At 41.7% G+C, this 17,223-nt stretch overlaps 2 protein-coding genes across 2 annotated transcripts in view; one reads left to right on the top strand and one right to left on the bottom strand.

The window, feature by feature from the left end:
- prel (preli-like) overlaps positions 1–17,223 on the bottom strand; it is a 358,444-nt gene that overhangs the window by 148,185 nt on the left and 193,036 nt on the right. The window lies entirely within an intron of this gene.
- Positions 1–17,223, top strand: part of LOC143018165 (uncharacterized) — a gene marked incomplete at its 3' end in the record, with an annotated part of 324,170 nt that overhangs the window by 145,724 nt on the left and 161,223 nt on the right. Inside the window, 1 exon segment of the mRNA XM_076173326.1 lies at positions 2,007–12,615. Coding sequence (XP_076029441.1) covers positions 2,007–12,615 — 10,609 coding nt within the window.

Below are 17,223 nucleotides of genomic sequence, written 5' to 3'. Positions count from 1 at the left end.
TGGAAGACTTCTTGAATGGAAGGAAAATGAGGGTGGTACTTAGAGAAAAGAACTCAAATTGCATAGATATGATATGCAGAGACCCTCAAGGCTCTGTACTGGCTCCAATAATGTTTGCTGTTTATATAAATGACATGGATGAAGCCGTGGAATGTTATATGAACTTCTTTGCAGATGATGTGAAACTATTGAAGAGAGTAAGTACAGAAGAAGATTGCAAATCTTTTCAAGAAGACATGGACAAAGCCTGGAAATGGAGTATAAAGAATGAAGTGAATTTCAACATTAAGAAATGTAGTATAATGGAATTTGGAAAAAGCAAAAATAGAATATCGGGTCAATACAAAATTGGTACAAAGGAAGTTACAAAAGTAAACTCAGAAAGGGACCTAGGAGTAATTATCTCAAACGACATGACACCAGACAAACATGTAAACAAAATAGTTGGAGAAACTTACAACTTAATAAGATCAATGAAAGTGGCCTTTGACTACATGGATGAGGAAATGGTAAAGAAGATACTAGTTACACTGGTAAGACCAAAATTGGAATATGCAACATATCTATGGACACCTGGTGAAGATAAATATATAAATAAATAAAATTAAAAAATAAAGAAACTAGAAAGAATTCAAAGAGCAATGACAAAGATGGCACCAACACTTTGCAAGTTGACATACGAACAAAGATTGGACAAACTAAACTTATCAACTCTAGAACAAAGAAGAGAAAGAGGTGATTTGATAACCATCTACAGAATTATGAAAGGGATGGAAATCCTTGATAGGGATGACCTACTAAAATGGGACAGAAGAAATACAAGAGGACACGAGAAGAAACTTAAAGACAGTTACAGAAGAGATCTGGGAAGGGGAAAAAAAAAAGTTTTCCACACAGAGTAATAGATACATGGAACAAATTGAAAGAGGAAACAGTAACTAGTAAAACTATACATGATTTTAAGAAAGAACTGGATGTGGAAAGATACAACTGCAGGTCATAACAAGCATAGCTCTCCTCCCGCAAAATACAACTAGGTAGAACTAGGTAAATGCATTCAAACTCCTCCCTTCCTCTCTTATGTTCCATGTTTCTGCCTCATACAGTGCTGTTGCCATAATCACCCCTTGATACAATCTCCTCTTAGAATCCATTCCCTAATGTCTATTTCTCATTACACTTTTTAATCCTCCAAGGCATTTACTTTCTTCTCTCAATCTACATCTACTTGCATGTCAACTCCTCCCTTTCCCATGACATTTGCACCCAAGTATCTAAAGCTATTCTCATCACCTTACTTTTACCCACACACCATTTTATTCTTATTATAGACAAAATGATGTATGGCTCTAGTCCATAGGGGCACCCCAAAGGTCCCTAAAGTATTGTCTGCATGTTACTGAACAAGTAACACTGCACAATAGCATGCAGTCACTACCCTAGCACAGGGAAATTGACAGGGGAATAAAAAATAAATCCTTTTGGGCTGTCATTTTCTTATCCATTTACAATCACTCCCCAAGTACACCTGTCTTGTTTTCTCCCTTTTCTTTGCTCAACATATATTTCCCTTGCAATTAGTGCCCCCTTCATCTAGATTTCTCCCCCAATTATAGCATAAGAGAATGATAAGTGAAGACTGAGGAGAGGTATAAAATAGATTCATGGGGAACAGCAGAAAGGAAGAACAGCATGAATAAGAAGAGGTGGGGTATATAGGAGTCTCAGCATTCTTCGGAGTGGAGATTTGTATCCAACATTGAGGAATCCTGTGTAGCACTAGTCTTAAGGGCTCTTCTTTAAGACCCTAATGTATTGACTATATAATTATGCACTCAGTATTGACTATATAATTATGCACTCAGTATCCCAGTAAGATAACTTCACAAAATGTGAAGAGGAAGTCATTTGAAACTTGTTACTTAGCTGTAATTGACTTTGAAGTGGTGAAATGTTTTTCTTTGTTTGAATATATTATCTTAATTTTTGTTTGATTTCTCTTGCAGAAGGAAAAGAGTTGGATGAAAAAGAGAAGAAACGGCCACAACAGGAAAAACATCCTTCATCCAATGCTTTTGATAGTCCTCGCCTTACCAGAAGTACTAAGATAGAGGCAGCTAAAATGGAGACATTGAAGAGTGACACTTGTAAGAGTCCTTCTAAGGGTGAAACATGTAAAGCTACCTCAAAGTCTGATGCATCCAATACAGAGATATCTAAGCCTCCACCAAAACCAGAGATGCCCAAAGCTGAAAATGCTAAAACCATATCAAAAATAGATTCTTCAAAGGCCTCACCCAAGACAGAAGTCATGAGGACTCGTGCAAAACCAGAAGCAGTCAAGGAAGTATCCAAGGAGGAGGATTCTAAGGAAGAAAATACCAAAGCTGAGACTAAGGCACTAGCTAAGGCTGAGGCCTGTAAAGAAACCTTGAAGGGTGAAGTTTCAAAGCCTTCACCACTAGAGATTTCTAAGGCCAAGCCATCAGAAATACCGAAGGCCAAACCAGTAGAAATAACTAAGACTAAATCCCCAGAGGTGGTTAAGAAGATTGGGAAGGGTAAATCAAATGAGATTCCAAAGATGAAACCTTTGGAGATTTCTAAGTCAAAGACAGTAGAGATATCTAAGGGAAAGTTAGTAGAGTTATCCAAGGTTCCTTCAATAGAGGTCTCTAAACCAGTGGAGGCTTCAAATGCTAAATCAATAGAAATATCCAAATCTCAGTCATCAGATCTTCCCAAGGCTAAGCCACTAGAAATTACTAAAGTGAAACCATCAGAAGTTTGTAAGGCTAAGCCAGTAGAAATTTCTAAGCCCAAACCATTGGAGGTTCCTAAGGCAAAACCAGTAGAGATTTCTAAGGCCAAACCTGAAGACATTTCTAAAGCCAGGCCAATAGAGATTTCAAAGGCCAAGCCAGAAGAAATTTCAAAAGCTCGACCAGTGGAAATTTCAAAGATTAAGTCAGCAGAAGTGTCCAAAGCTAAGCCAGTAGAGATAACCAAAGCCAAACCATCAGAGATAACTAAACCCAAACTAGTAGAGATAACCAAATCAAAACCATTAGAGATAAGCAAAACCAAACCAGTGGAGGTAACTAAGGCAAAACCATTGGAGGTATCCAAGACCAAATCTGTGGAGGCAGCAAAGGTCAAGCCAGTGGAAGTTTCCAAAGTAAAGCCTGCAGAAATTCTCAAGGATATAGAACAGGAAGTGGTTATGCCTGTGAAAGCAGAAGTCTCAAAGCCACTAACTTTAGCTGAACTCCCTGATGACAAGCAGTTGGAGTCTGTGGATTCAGAACCAGAGACATCAACCACTGAAAAATTCAAAAGTACATCCATGTCAGACATATCAAAGACTGAAGTACAGAAATTAGAATCATTGAATGTGAACACTTCCAAGGCTGAGGTATCAATATCTTCAAAAACTGAAGAGTCCAGGCTTGAAATATCAGAGCCTGAAGTATCTAAGCCTGAACCCTCAAACTCTGAAGTGTCCAAACGTGATGTAACTAAATCTGCAGTGCTTAAACCTGAAGAAGATGAAAGTGAAGTAGCTAAAAATACCATAGGTGTGGCAGCCAAATCGCTGCCAAAACGATCAGCCAGCAGAAAGAGTATGGAGGTAAAGAATTCAAGTGAAGATGAGCAGACCAAAGAAAAGGATGAAAAAATGGCACATGTAAAGGAAGTTCTGTCTAAAGGTGGAGATGAAGGTAAGGAGGTTGTTGGAAAGAGAAGAACAAGGCAGAGAGAAGTGGCCCCAGAAGCTTCTGGCACAGAAAGTGACACTCAAACAACACCAGAACAGCCACATCGAGCACAACGACGACATCAGCAGGATACAGGCAGTAAAGGATCTTCAAGATCTTCCTCCAGAAGGGCATCACTTGAAGTTGAACCAACTTTAGAAGACTCAAGAAGGAAAACAAGGGGCAAAACAAAGAAAGATTATGTAGAATTGGATTCAGAAAGTGATGGAGAGAAATCTCCCCAAGAAAATTATATTAGTAGGAAAACAAGAAGCCCAAGTACACGTAGTGGTGCATCAAGTCCAGATGGGCGAGTTAATAAAGTCAGTCTTTCAGAACCAGAGTCTGGAAGGAGGCTAAGAGTCCGAAAGTGTACAATTGATTCTCAGGAAAGTGGTGTTGGTGTAGAGCCAGGTAGTGGCAGTGCAACAAGCCAAGGTAGGGGAGACAACAGGACACGACAAGGTGGAGCTAGAAAAGACCTTGATATTGCATTAGAATTAAGGGACATGCCAGTCAGAGTTCCCAGCACTAGATCAAGAGCTGCCAGTGTAGAAGGGGAGTTGAGTACTGGAAAAGGGAAAAGTGGAAAGGAGGAAATGGTAACTGGAGTTGAAGGAAGCAAAGTGTGTGTTCAAGAAAGAAATACTCCAGCTAGTATTTTACCAAAGTTAAGAAGAACATTATCACAGGATCGTAAATCTGAACCTCATTCAACACGTGAAACCAGAAGGGGAGACATGAGACGTAGTGTAGACAGCATTGAAGCATTACAAAGCAATAGCACAGCTGAAATTCTTCCACTTAGACAGAGTGCCAGAGTGAAGAGTGGTGCAGTGGCAGGAGCAGTGGAGGTAAAGGAGAAAAGTGAAATTGTAGCAAACATTAGTAGAAGAAAGTCTATTGGTGGCAGGAGGCGGAGCAGTAATCATGATGAAGCAAAACTTAATGAAGTTCTTGAGAGTGTGGCAAGGGACTTTAAGAATGATATTGATGATAAACATTATGAACAGATTGAACAAGATTTAATGACAGGGAACAAATCACCAGAAAAGATTAAACATCCAGGTGAAGATCCTCAGCACAAGACTCCCAAAGGTGAATTTAGTGACTCACTTGATCTTATAACAACTACCATAAGTAAAGAACCCAAACTATCTGAAGTAGATACAGCTTCACTTGCAGCAACTGATGTCAGCTCAAGTGTTACCCCAACCTCCGTAGTGGGCTCTAGTGTGTCTGTTACTTCTGTGGGTTCTGGTGCAACCACCCCAACTTCCTCTACAGGGTCAGTCTCAAGTGGAAATGGAAGTCCTAGTTTAGAAAGAAAGAATTCAAATGGCAAAAAGCTGATTGATGTGGTTAGAAATCTTCAGGAAAGAAAACAGGCCGAATCTCCAAGTAAGTTTGCTGCTGTGGAGAAGCCTACTTTCCTCAAGGACCTCAAAGATCTCAACGTTCGGAGCTCAGATAAAGCTCAGCAAGTAAGTGGCTCCCCAGTACGTAGCCTTACTACCACCAGCACTCCCACCACCACCATCACCAATACCATCACTTCCACCACCTCTTCTGCACCACTAGCACCATCTCCCCATGAAGCACAAAGTCGTGATGCTTGCCAAGCACCCAGCACACTGTTTAGTAGCAGCAGCAAGACTAATGCACCAACTGATGTGCCAATAAATACTGATTCTCCAAAGCTCCTAAAATCCAAAACACTTTCACTAACAACAGCTCATTGCTCTGGAGCTTTAAGCCCTGGGCCACAAGTTAGTCAAGGTGATTCTAATGATGCACTAGCAACAAGTAAGCCAGGCCAGTCCTCCAGTGTAGTTGCAGAAGATATCGATGTTTCACAAAACCAGCAGGATGCACAGGTTGAAGACAATGCAAACAGCTTGACAAAGATAGTTGAAAACCAAGTTTTGTGTGAGGCAAACAAAGTTGTATTAGATACCAACAAGGTTGTTTCACAGAAAAGCAGAGTTGCATCAGAGACAAACAGTATTGTATTGGAGGTGACCAAACTTGTATCAGAGGCAACCAAAGGTGAGGCAAACAAAGGTGTATCAGAGGCAACCAAAGGTGTATCAGAAGCAACCAAAGGTGTATTGGAGCCAAGCAAAGCTGTATCAGAGCCAAACAAAGTTGTATCAGAGCCAAACAAAGTTGTATCAGAATCTAGCAGCTTTGTCTCAGAGTCTGGCAAAATTATATCTGAACCTGGTAAAGTTCAATCAGAGGCAAGCAAAATTTTCTCAGAGACAAACAAAATTGTATCAGAGTCAAACACAGCATTATCATCCCCAAAAAGGTCAAAATCCACTGCACAGAAGGATGGACAAATATCTGTGTGTCAGGGTGTATCTAAGTCTGTGAAGCCTCCAGCTAAGATCAGTGTTCAAGGCAGCAATCAGCCACATACCATTGCATCATCAAAACCACTCCAGTTGTCTGCAGCAGTCACATTCTCAGGTGTCGCCAATTCACCAAAGTCCTTAGAACCTTCCCCAACCAAGAATGCACCAAAGCAAATCCATATTGCTCCAAAGCCTCCAAAGACAGTAACCAGCAGTCAAGTTTCCATCTCTATTGTGCCATCAGGTGTAGCCAAACCAGTTTCTAAACCAGTGCAGATTGCACCTAAACCGTCCCCATCTACCAGTGCCCCATTGCCTGCCTCACACCAGCCAACGCAGTTAATGACAGGTGGACAGCACATGGTTCAGGCACTTCCACAAGCACTGTCAACAGTGCAAACATTGCCTCAAACTGTACAAGCATTGCCTCAAGCTGTGCAGAATGTGCAGGCACTTCAACCTCCAGTACAAACACTTACACAACCACTGTCAGGTGTAATGGCCAACACAGTACAGGCAGCTGTAGTAACACAGACTGTTGCCTTGGACCCAACCCATCTGCAGACCTTGTCCTCCCCAGCTAAAATCCTCACCCAGCCTGTATTTGTCACATCCTCCATGCAGACACCTATCCCTACACCTTATGCCATTGCTGCTCAGACAATAGCCCAGAGCCACCTGTCAGCAAATGTGGGTGCAGTCGCAAGAGTGTTGGCCAAACCACAGCCCCAGCTGATGACCCCAAAGCATCCATCACTTGTGGCCCTTGCACCAGGAGGTGGCCCCCACACCATAAGACCTGCTGCTATTGTGCCTTTCACACAACAAATGTCTGTAGCTCCACACTCTCAGATTTTAACTGTCAACATGATGCCAGTAGGAGGAACTCAGGTTGTTGGCAGTGCTCAGCAAGTAGTAGGTGGCACACAGCAGCTTATTAGTGGCACCCCACAAGTCTTAGGCAGTTCTCAGCAAGTTGTAAGTGGCACTCAGCAAGTAGTAGGAGGTACTCAGCAAATCATTAGTGGCCCTCAGCAAGTTTTAGGTGGTGGTCAGCCACTCAGCCTTCCAGTCAGCCAAGCCACTCTGGCACCACCATTGCCAGTCATGCCACCAGATCAAGAGGAGGCCAAACTAAATGTAGGTAATTCAGGATTGGCCCCACACATAACTGCAGCAACCGCACAAGGAGCTCTTGGCCCAGCCCTCCCTTCTGTGCCAGCCCTTTTACCAATCAACACAGCTGATCCAACAGCAGTATCAACAGTCATGCCACAGCAAACCACAATACCTACAGTACCACCTCAACAGACAACAGTACCCACAGTACCACAACAACAAACCACAGTGCCCACTGTTGGGCAACATCAGACTACTGTTCATGCAGTGGGACCTCAGCATACTACAGTATCCTCTGTGACAGTTGAGCAAACCACAGTGTCCTCACCGAGACATCAGCAAAATACCTTAACCCAGAGCATACCACAGGGTACATCAATGCCACAGTTTACAACTGCTTCTCAACACTCAAGCTCACCCCAACTTAAAAACACAGTGCAGGTCACAACTACGCAAGCTATAACTCCAGCTCAGTCATCAGAAACACCACAATACTCAAACACACCACAGTACACAACCACACCATTATACACAACCACACCACAGTTCACATCCACAGCATTGTTTACAACAACACCACAGTACACAACCACATCACAGTTTGCAACCACACCTCTATTTACAACTGCACTGCAGCCTGCACTTACCCCTCAACCAACTATTCCTCCACATCCCATAACTACACCTCAGCTCATAACCACACTGCAGCCTGCACAGGCATTAACAACACCACATTCTTTAATACCACTACAACCAATAAGTGCACCTCATCTTATGAGCACACCACAACCCATAAACATGCCACAGCTCATTACCTCAACACAACCTGTCACTCCACAGCCTGCCACTCAAACTTTAACAATACCACAGTCCATTATGACACCACAACTTGTAACCACACCACAGCCGTCAGCTTCACCTGACCCTTCACCCTCACCTAAGCCAACAAACAACACAGTTTCTGTAGACTCGCCTGAACCTACATCCCCACCAGATCCTGTGAGCTCACCAGATTCTGTTACCTCACCAGAGCCCACCATCCCACCAGAGCCCACCATCCCACCAGAGCCCACCATCCCACCAGATCCTACTGTCATCTCAGATCCTGCAGGCACAAGAGACCCATCTCCTTTATCCACAGTGCAAACAGGAGTTGTACTAAATCCTACTGCACCAGGAACAGTAGCTTTGCCACAGGTCACTGTCACATCACAGACAGCCATACCACTCCCAGCACCAGTACCACTCCCAGTATCCACATCGCATGCAGTACTCACAACTTATCCAACACATTCTCCACACCTAGCATCTACACCAAATCCAGCACCTATATCGAACCCAACATCTGCAGCAGACTCAACACCCACACCAAGCCCAGTTCTTACACCAAACTCAACACCTTCACCACACCCAACACCCACACCAACCCCAACAGCCAAATCAAACTCAACAACCACACCAGACCCAACAGCCACACCAAACCCAACAGCCACACCAAACCCAACAGCCACAACAAAACCAACACCTACACCGAACCCAATACCTACATCAAACCCAACACATTCACCAAACCTAACATCCACTCCAAACCCAACACCCACACCAAATATAACACCTACACCATACCCAGTACCTACACCACACCCAGTATCCACACCAAACCCAACACCCATACTAAACCCAGTACTTACACATCACACAACACCCACACCACTCTTGCTACCCACTCCAGACAGAACACCAACAGTGCACCCAAAATGCACATCCTCTACTCCAGATCAAACATCCTCAGATTCAACATCCACATCAGACTCATCTCCCTTCGTAGACCCAACACCTACACAAGACTCAGCACCCTCACCAGACCCAACACCCACACCAGACCCAACACCCACACCAGACCCAAGATCCACACTAGACCCAGCACATGTGTCTTGCCTGGTACATACAACACTCCCATCACTCATATCACACACAACATCAACATCTCACATGACATCCACACCCCATGTGACATCCACACCCCATGTGACACCTACACCACTGCAAACACCCATACCTCCTATAGCATCCAAACCACATCTGACACATGCACCACACATAACACCATTACCACATGTAGCATCTCCACGCCCATCCTCTCCACCATACCTAGGCCCCACAGGAGCCCAGATTCCTACACCGTACACAACTCCTGTACCTCACCCAACTTCAGTATCACTCCCACCAGATGCACCACACCCAACCCACACACCACACCCATCACCTTTAATACACCCAGATCCTGCACTACATCCAAGATCCCCACACTACCCTGCATCTACACCCTCAACACATGCATCACCCCCTCTTCATACATCAACTCCACTACATACAGCACCCACTCCAAACCCACTCAGACCAGAACCAGTACATGCACCAGACCCACCTACACAACCAATACCCTTGCCACACCCATCATACATTCCACAACCAACTTCCACACTCCATGCAGGTACCATGCCACACTTGAACCCTATACCACACCCAACACCTACATCACATTCCTCTCCCACATCACATCAAAGAACTATACCACATTCTACAGCAACATTGGACACTACAAAGCTCCCATATCCTGCTACTAGTACACAGTTGGCAGCTGTCCCACCTGAGTCAGTAACTACACAACATAACACAACTATGAAGACAGATTTGCCAGGAGGGAGGAACCCAGGTGTATGTAACTCTTCTGTATTAGACAAGCAAGATGGTAAGGCCACATTTTTGGAGACAACTGATAAGGAATCCAGTCTTTCAAAGAAATCACTGCCTCAACAAGTCACAAGTTCTTCCTCATCAACAGTTCCTCCTGCTCCAAGCTCTTTGGCCTCCAGATTCCCAAGAACCATGAAAAGTGCAAGTGGTATCCCATCCATGACCTCATCAAATGCAAGCAGTAGAAGTGGTAATAGTACTTCACCCAAATCTCCCCCATGTCTAGTTACTGGTGTAACAGATATTAAATCATCTGTAGTAACAACTACGACTACAACCACCACAGCCTTGCATAAACCAGGCTTTCGTACCAGCTGGACTGCAAGTACCACAGGTGTTCCAGAACCAGTTTCTTTACCAAATAAAGTTCAGGAAATTGGTGCAAACTCAGAAGCACAAAGTTCAGCACTTTCAAAAGTTTCAATGTTATCTTCAAGCAATAGAGTTCAAAGTTCACTTGCTTCAAAATTGCACAGTCCAGGTGTAAAGGAGTTGACCCCCTCTGTTAGAATTAGCACAAAATCTTTGGTGACAAGTGCTATAACAACCTCTAAGCCAGCAGTAGTGAGCAGTTGTGGTCCCAACACTTGCATTTCCACTACTACTTCCACCCCTTCAGTTCAAGTATCTCCAGTTGTATGTGGGTCATTTGCCTCTTCATCTATCAGTTTCTCTGTTTCACAACAACCTGCCAGAACACAGAGGAACCCGTCTGCATTTGTGAGAAGCAGGACAGCTACTTCTCAAGGTGTTTCTCCTGTCAGGCCACCTTCAGCAGTTGACAGGAAAAATTTGCCTTTGTCACCACTTGTGTCTGGTGGAAGGACTACAGTGCCTACATTTTTAAGAGGACAAACATCAATTGGATCTACAAATCAGGAATATGGGTTAGGAGTGAAAGCTTTAGGAGGAAGTGAAGAAGTGGGAGGTCCAAAGGAATCACTTGGAAGAAGTCTATCCAGACCACATAATATTGTTAGAAGACAGATGTCAGATGATGATTCTTCAGATGAACAAAGACAAGACACAGGAGACAAGGAGAAGTCAAAAACACTAGAAAGAAGAAAAGAACCATTACTGAAGAAAACTTTATTCAAAACCAAAAAACAAGAGGAATCGAAGAAAACCGAAGCCTTTTCTCCTCTGCATGAGAGCAGTGTATATGCCTTTGAACCTGAATTTGACAACTCTCCTGAAGAATCACCATTTTCCCAAAGAATAAAAAATATCCAGGCATCACCAAGTACTTCTCCAACAAAACCTTCCAATCCTATCAAGTTTCCTTCTCGAAGTTCTCACAAGAGTAGTGCTGTGGGGCAAGGAGTACAGACCAAAAGTCCAGTGGCTAGAAACCTTACAAATCTTTCAGTAGGAAGACATAAATCACCAGTTGGTAGCCCAAGTTCCAGTAGGGGTCCAAGTCCTACATCACTGAAACGTTCAACCTCTATAACTACTGCAACATGTACTAGTCCAGGAGCTCAAACAGGTGTTTCCAAGAGTCCAAGAATACCAACTATTGATATTCCATCTAGAAATGTAGGCATAGAATCAGGGAGAGAGAAGGAGAAAAAGGGGGAAGGAAGTACAAAGAAAAGTAGTACATCAATTGCCATTCAGTGTGACATGGATGAAAGCGGAGAAGGAAGTGCTTTAGACTCTGGTACGCAAACAGAAACACCCAGTAAGTTTCCTCTTCCCCCATCAGCTTCGCCATTCTATTATCTTCCTCTGGCAATGGCTGCTCTTGGTGAGAAGCTACCTGCACAATTAGTACAGCAAATGCTTGCCAAAAATCAGGGCTTGGTTGGAGCTGCTGAGGCAGGACTTATCATACAGAAAGCTGCTCAGCTGGCTCAGCAGCATCATCAAAAGCTGCAACAGCAGCAAACAGCAGGAGGCTCAAGCACATCTGCTGCTGTGAAACCTCTTTCTGCCAAAACTGCAGCTTCCAACTTTGCTTCCATATGTGCATCACTTTTGCCTAAGAAAGATGATGGAGCACAGTCTCATGAAGACAAAGCTGCCAAGTCAGATCCTCCTGTGTGTGCCAGCACATCTTTAAGCACTGCTGCATCAACTACTACCACAACCACTACTACCACTGCTATTACTACTAGTACTAAGGACACAATTTCTTCCCAGGCAGCAGTTGTGCATACAACTGGTGCCACACCCTCCACTTCTCAAACTGATCCTTCTCCAAAAACTCAGGGCCCTTCCAAGTGTGTGACACCTAAAGAAAAAACAGATCTTGAATCACATTCAGGGCAGAAAGGTAGCAAAGGAAAATCCAGTGAAGGAAGGAGGGCCAGTATAGAAGTGCGCAGAGATAGTGTAGAAAGTCGAAGAGAAAGTGTAGAGTCACGAAGAGAGAGTGTGGAGGATTTGCCAGAGGTCCCAGTGCGACGTAGAAGTGGGCGAGCCACAACCTTAGCATCAACCAGAGCCACAGAGTCAGACATGCATGAAGTTGAAGAGGCTCGAAGAAATCGGAGAGCTAAACGTGCTGCAGCTGCTCTTGCAAAAGAAGAGGGTTGGAGTTCATCATCAGAAGCCCCAATGAGCCCACAGATGTCACCTGATACTCTTAGGGGTTGGCCACCCCCTCGATTAACCAGGTAAGACTTTTTTTTTTTTTTTTTAATTCTGTGCAAGATTTTACCAATAAGATTATACACTAGAGATGATTCTGCATTAGTTTGTCTATTTTATTTTATATATATATATATATATATATATATTGGGCACAGGTTTTCTGTCAGACTTCTGATTAAAATCAACTGCACTAGATGGTTATGAAAATTGTCAAAGCATCCAGTGCAGTTGATTTTAATCAGAATATATATATATATATATATACATAGGGCACAGGTTTTCTTTTATACACACTGAATTGAACACCACAGCAATTTCACAGTTATTAATTTTCTTCTTAATATTTTCAAGTTTCCTCACTAAAGTTCTAAAATTGGGAGGATGAGCGGAAACGAACTTTCCAAAGTTCTCCATTTTAATTATTTGACGTTTCGACTGCAAAGAGTCATTATCAAGTTACAAGAACAGTTAAGGCAACACAATCTACAGATACGTTACATGGTCACAGGAAAAATTAGAATGCTACACTCTTAGGTCAAGCGCGATCTTTAAACCTCTGATGACCTGACCCTGGAAGACTTTCTCAGAGCTTGAGGAGGGGGAGGGAGAGGTGAGGGGGGGAAAGTAGGAGTCGGAGTAAGGTGAGGTGAAGTAGCGTGTCTAGCATACATAGGGAGGTTATGTACAACATGTCGTGTGGGTATATTAAATAAAGAAATAGCAGACAACAAATTAGCCTGTACATTGATCACAGGAGATGATTCTCTTATATACACAGCCTCTAACATTTTTAGTTCCTTAATATTATTACACTGGGCTAGCACTTCAGTGTTATGAACAATGGTTGCTCTATCCAACACAGACTTGTGATACTGTTCAAAATGATTTTAAATGGCTCCCTGTTGGAGGTGGAGAGTTAAACGTCTGCTAAGGCTGCATGTCGTATGACCAACATAGCTACGAGGAAAGAGCTCACAGTCTCCAGTAATGCATTTGAACTGATAGACTACGTTAGTTTTCGACAGCATCCCAAAAGTGCCAGACAAATCATTTTTGAGGACTAGGGAACTAGTGCGTGGGTTTTTATAAAATATCACCAAGCGCAAGACATCATTTTCATCCACCGGTTTACAGTTTCAAAAAACAATGTCTTTAATTCATTTCTCATCCTCACGGTAAGCGCTGTTGAAGATATTCTTTTAAAAAACTTTGATGATATTATTGTGGGTAGGGGTATGGTTATACAAACTACTGTCAAACATTTTATTGGTAATGTTGTCAAAGTCTGTGTTGGAATAACCGTTATTCACTAACAGCTGGCATAGGTGTTGTAGTTCTGAGTGGAGTGAATGCCAGGACGAGCAAACCTTAATCGCCCGTCGCACGTAGGCCTTAATAACACCTGAGTACAAAAGAGGTGTTATTAAGGCCTACGTGCGACGGGCGATTAAGGTTTGCTCGTCCTGGCATTCAGTTCATCCGTATAGGCCTCCTTTAACCCCTTCCATACGGTGCCGCACACGTAGGCGTCATGAGGAGCAAGTGGATTCGCGACGCTGCCATATCGGCGTCTTGATTATATTTATTGTAGTCGCCCCTGTGTTTTTACATTCTCCCAAATGCGCCCTGAATCCCATTATCTGTGGTTTTCAAAATTCGCGGGTGAAAGAGAGAACGATCGATATAAGCGGTGACTATATTTTATGATGCGAGTATTATTACGACACGTCATATGGCTGGCATTGGCTGCTGCCCGTGAGATTTAAGTCCCGTACTGAAGTGGTTAACATTCCATAAACTTGTTTGGTTTTGTTAAGTTTAACGCAAAATTTGATGGCGTAACGTTGCTTCATGTTTCCTTGCATCATGACAAGTGTTCACAGATCGGCAAACTGAATCAGACTGGTTCCACCACATTCACCACTGCACTCAGACCTACAAATATAGAAAGTTGCCAGTTAGTCATTTTATAGAATATATGTATGTGTACTTCACCATGAAGTAGTATTTTGATCAAATCATATTTAAGGTCTCGCCTGACATTTTCTCATTACTTATTGAACATACCTTGTATCTGTCTTACTGCAAAAATCTGATACACACAACCTTTACCTTTCCTAAACCCACACTATTCCTCACCAATTACTCCCTCTGTTCCTCTCCCAATCCTCTCAATCAAGACTCTCATAAGCATTCCCAAGTGCATTCAACAAACTGATCCCTCTGAAAAAGACATTAAATGAATATTAGAAATGAAAATTGCTGACAAATATAAAGAAAATTCCATAGAATTCTACAGTGAACTTTGAGATAAAAGGCACTTTTGTCTACCACCAATTATCTAGTACCGTGGTGCCACAGAATTCAAATATAATTCATTCTAGAAAGACATTCAAGTAAAAAAATAAATAAATAAATAAAAAATAAAATAAAATAAACAATAACTAAAATAAAACAAAAACAAAAAACAAAAATAACACAATAAATCACAGATGATTTTAGTACTGCCTACAGAATGACACTGTGTCCTCAGAGAGCATGGGTGGAGGAACAGTGCACAAATGAACACATGCAAGAAGCATCTGGAACATATGAGAATTCATTTGAATTTTGAAAAATCATTTACACTTTTTTTTTTTTTTTTTTTAAGTTGTTTAAGTTTTGGGGTATTTGTATTCTGGAGGTACCATTGTAGATACAAATGAAGGTACGTGCGATATCTGAAACAATCTTAGGTATTCATAGGCAAAATACCTTGAAGTGAAGTAATATCTGAGTCGTGTTATGCTGAATGGAAATTTACTCACTTCTGTAAATATGACTGAAGGAAATATTGGAAGATCTATGAAAAATCTCAAAATCAATAAAACACCAGGTTGGCACCCAAGAATTATGAAGGAAATAGAAATTAGAATGGCTATCCCATTAGAAATGATTAAAACAAAATTAGAAAATGTTGTTTATATATTCAAAAAGGGTAATAAGCAGATGCTAGAGAACTGACCAATAAGCCTGACCTCGATCAAAGGAAAAATTATGGAAACATTTGTAAGAGATAGTATAAAACATCACTAAGAAAGCAAGTGTCTAATGAAAGCCTGCACAGGTTCAGATATAAAAGCTCTTCCATGACTAACCTTTTAGAATTTTATGATATCCTTATTTCAAACTACAACCAAAGGAATAATGTATATGTAACATATCTGGACTTTGAAAAAGCATTGTGACACTGTCCTTCATGGACGCGGCTAACTAAATACAACTTGTACATAGTAAGGGGTAACTTCATAGTTTGATTAGAAACTGTTTGAAAAATTGTAAGCAGCAAGTTGTTCTAAATGGTAAAACCTATAGCTGGAAAGACATAAGTTCTTCAGGATTTCATTGTGGAGCCATTTCTGTCTTCTTCAGCTTCATCTTCACCTTCTCCTTCTCCTCCTCCTTCCCCCCCCCTCCAACTTTGTTATGGAACAAAAGTTCTGTTGGTATGCTTTATCATTGTAAATGTATCAACTTGGAAGGTCTATTCTGGGTGATGCCAAGTAGTTTTATTCAGCAAAGGGAAACCTTCGATGGTCAAAGGATCAGTACACATGTAATAGAATGGGACTTTGTACATTTTTCCTTCCCCTTTCCATGCCAAGCTATTATTTCAAAGAATAAAGATACAGTTTTGCGTAAGGACATAGAATCCAGTTTTAATGTTATTAAAATTAATTTTTCAGGTATAGTAATGCAACAAGAAATAGGAAACAAACATGCTATCTAAATAGTTTTATTATATTTTGACATATTGTTGAGGTAGGGGAATTACAGGTCACCCAAAGCCATAGAGAAGAATTGCATGCAGGACATACTATAGAAATACTTACTAGTTGATCTTGAGATTTGTAGTCTGCTTGCATGGCAAGATGCAAGATTTGTTCATTTCTTGCTACATTTGTGTAAAGGTAAGTCAATAATTACCTCAACTTTCACATTCAGCAAAAGACCACTGGAGTTATTTTTGGTCAATTTAAATCCTGTGTACTTTCATCATTATAGTTGTCTACATGTCTTAAAGAGACAGCCATGTGCAATTTTTAAAGAAAATACTTTTTAGTTTTTAATAAGGCTAAATGTGGAATTTTTGTAAAGGTCAAGTTTCCTGTAATTCTACTGTGAAGTTCTTAAGGTTGCCAGGCCAGTTTTTCAGTTCATACTGCGGTATTATATGCTTTAGATTCTTTTGCTTCTCATATGTCTTGTATGGGGTATTGACTGCATATGTCTTACACATTCAATGTTTTAAGGACCTAGTGACATCCCTGCAAACCAGAATCACACCATTCATTGAGAGTGACTTTGGGCTGAAGTGCTGGCCATAGAGACTGTAGGTCTCATGCAAGAGAGAACCAGGGCAACATATTGTTTGAATGTTTTCAAATAATAATTGCTTTTATTAAGTAGGCTATTGAGTAGGCTCTCTTTAGCCTTGGTAAGGGTATTGGTAAATTTTATTCCATGAAATAAAGAGGACTACAAATTAATAAAAAAATTAGTTTCATCTTTACAACAGATCAGAAGTATCATTCAGGCATTTGTTTCTTTTAAGTTTTTCTGACTAGAAATCCTTCAGCCCCACAGCAACT

This window comes from Oratosquilla oratoria, chromosome 34, assembly GCF_046742065.1.
Source record: "Oratosquilla oratoria isolate Oo_2021 chromosome 34, ASM4674206v1, whole genome shotgun sequence".
Taxonomy (NCBI): Eukaryota; Metazoa; Arthropoda; class Malacostraca; order Stomatopoda; family Squillidae; genus Oratosquilla; species Oratosquilla oratoria.
The sequence above is the reverse complement of the archived record's forward strand: the minus strand, read 5'-3'. Positions and strand labels throughout refer to the sequence as shown.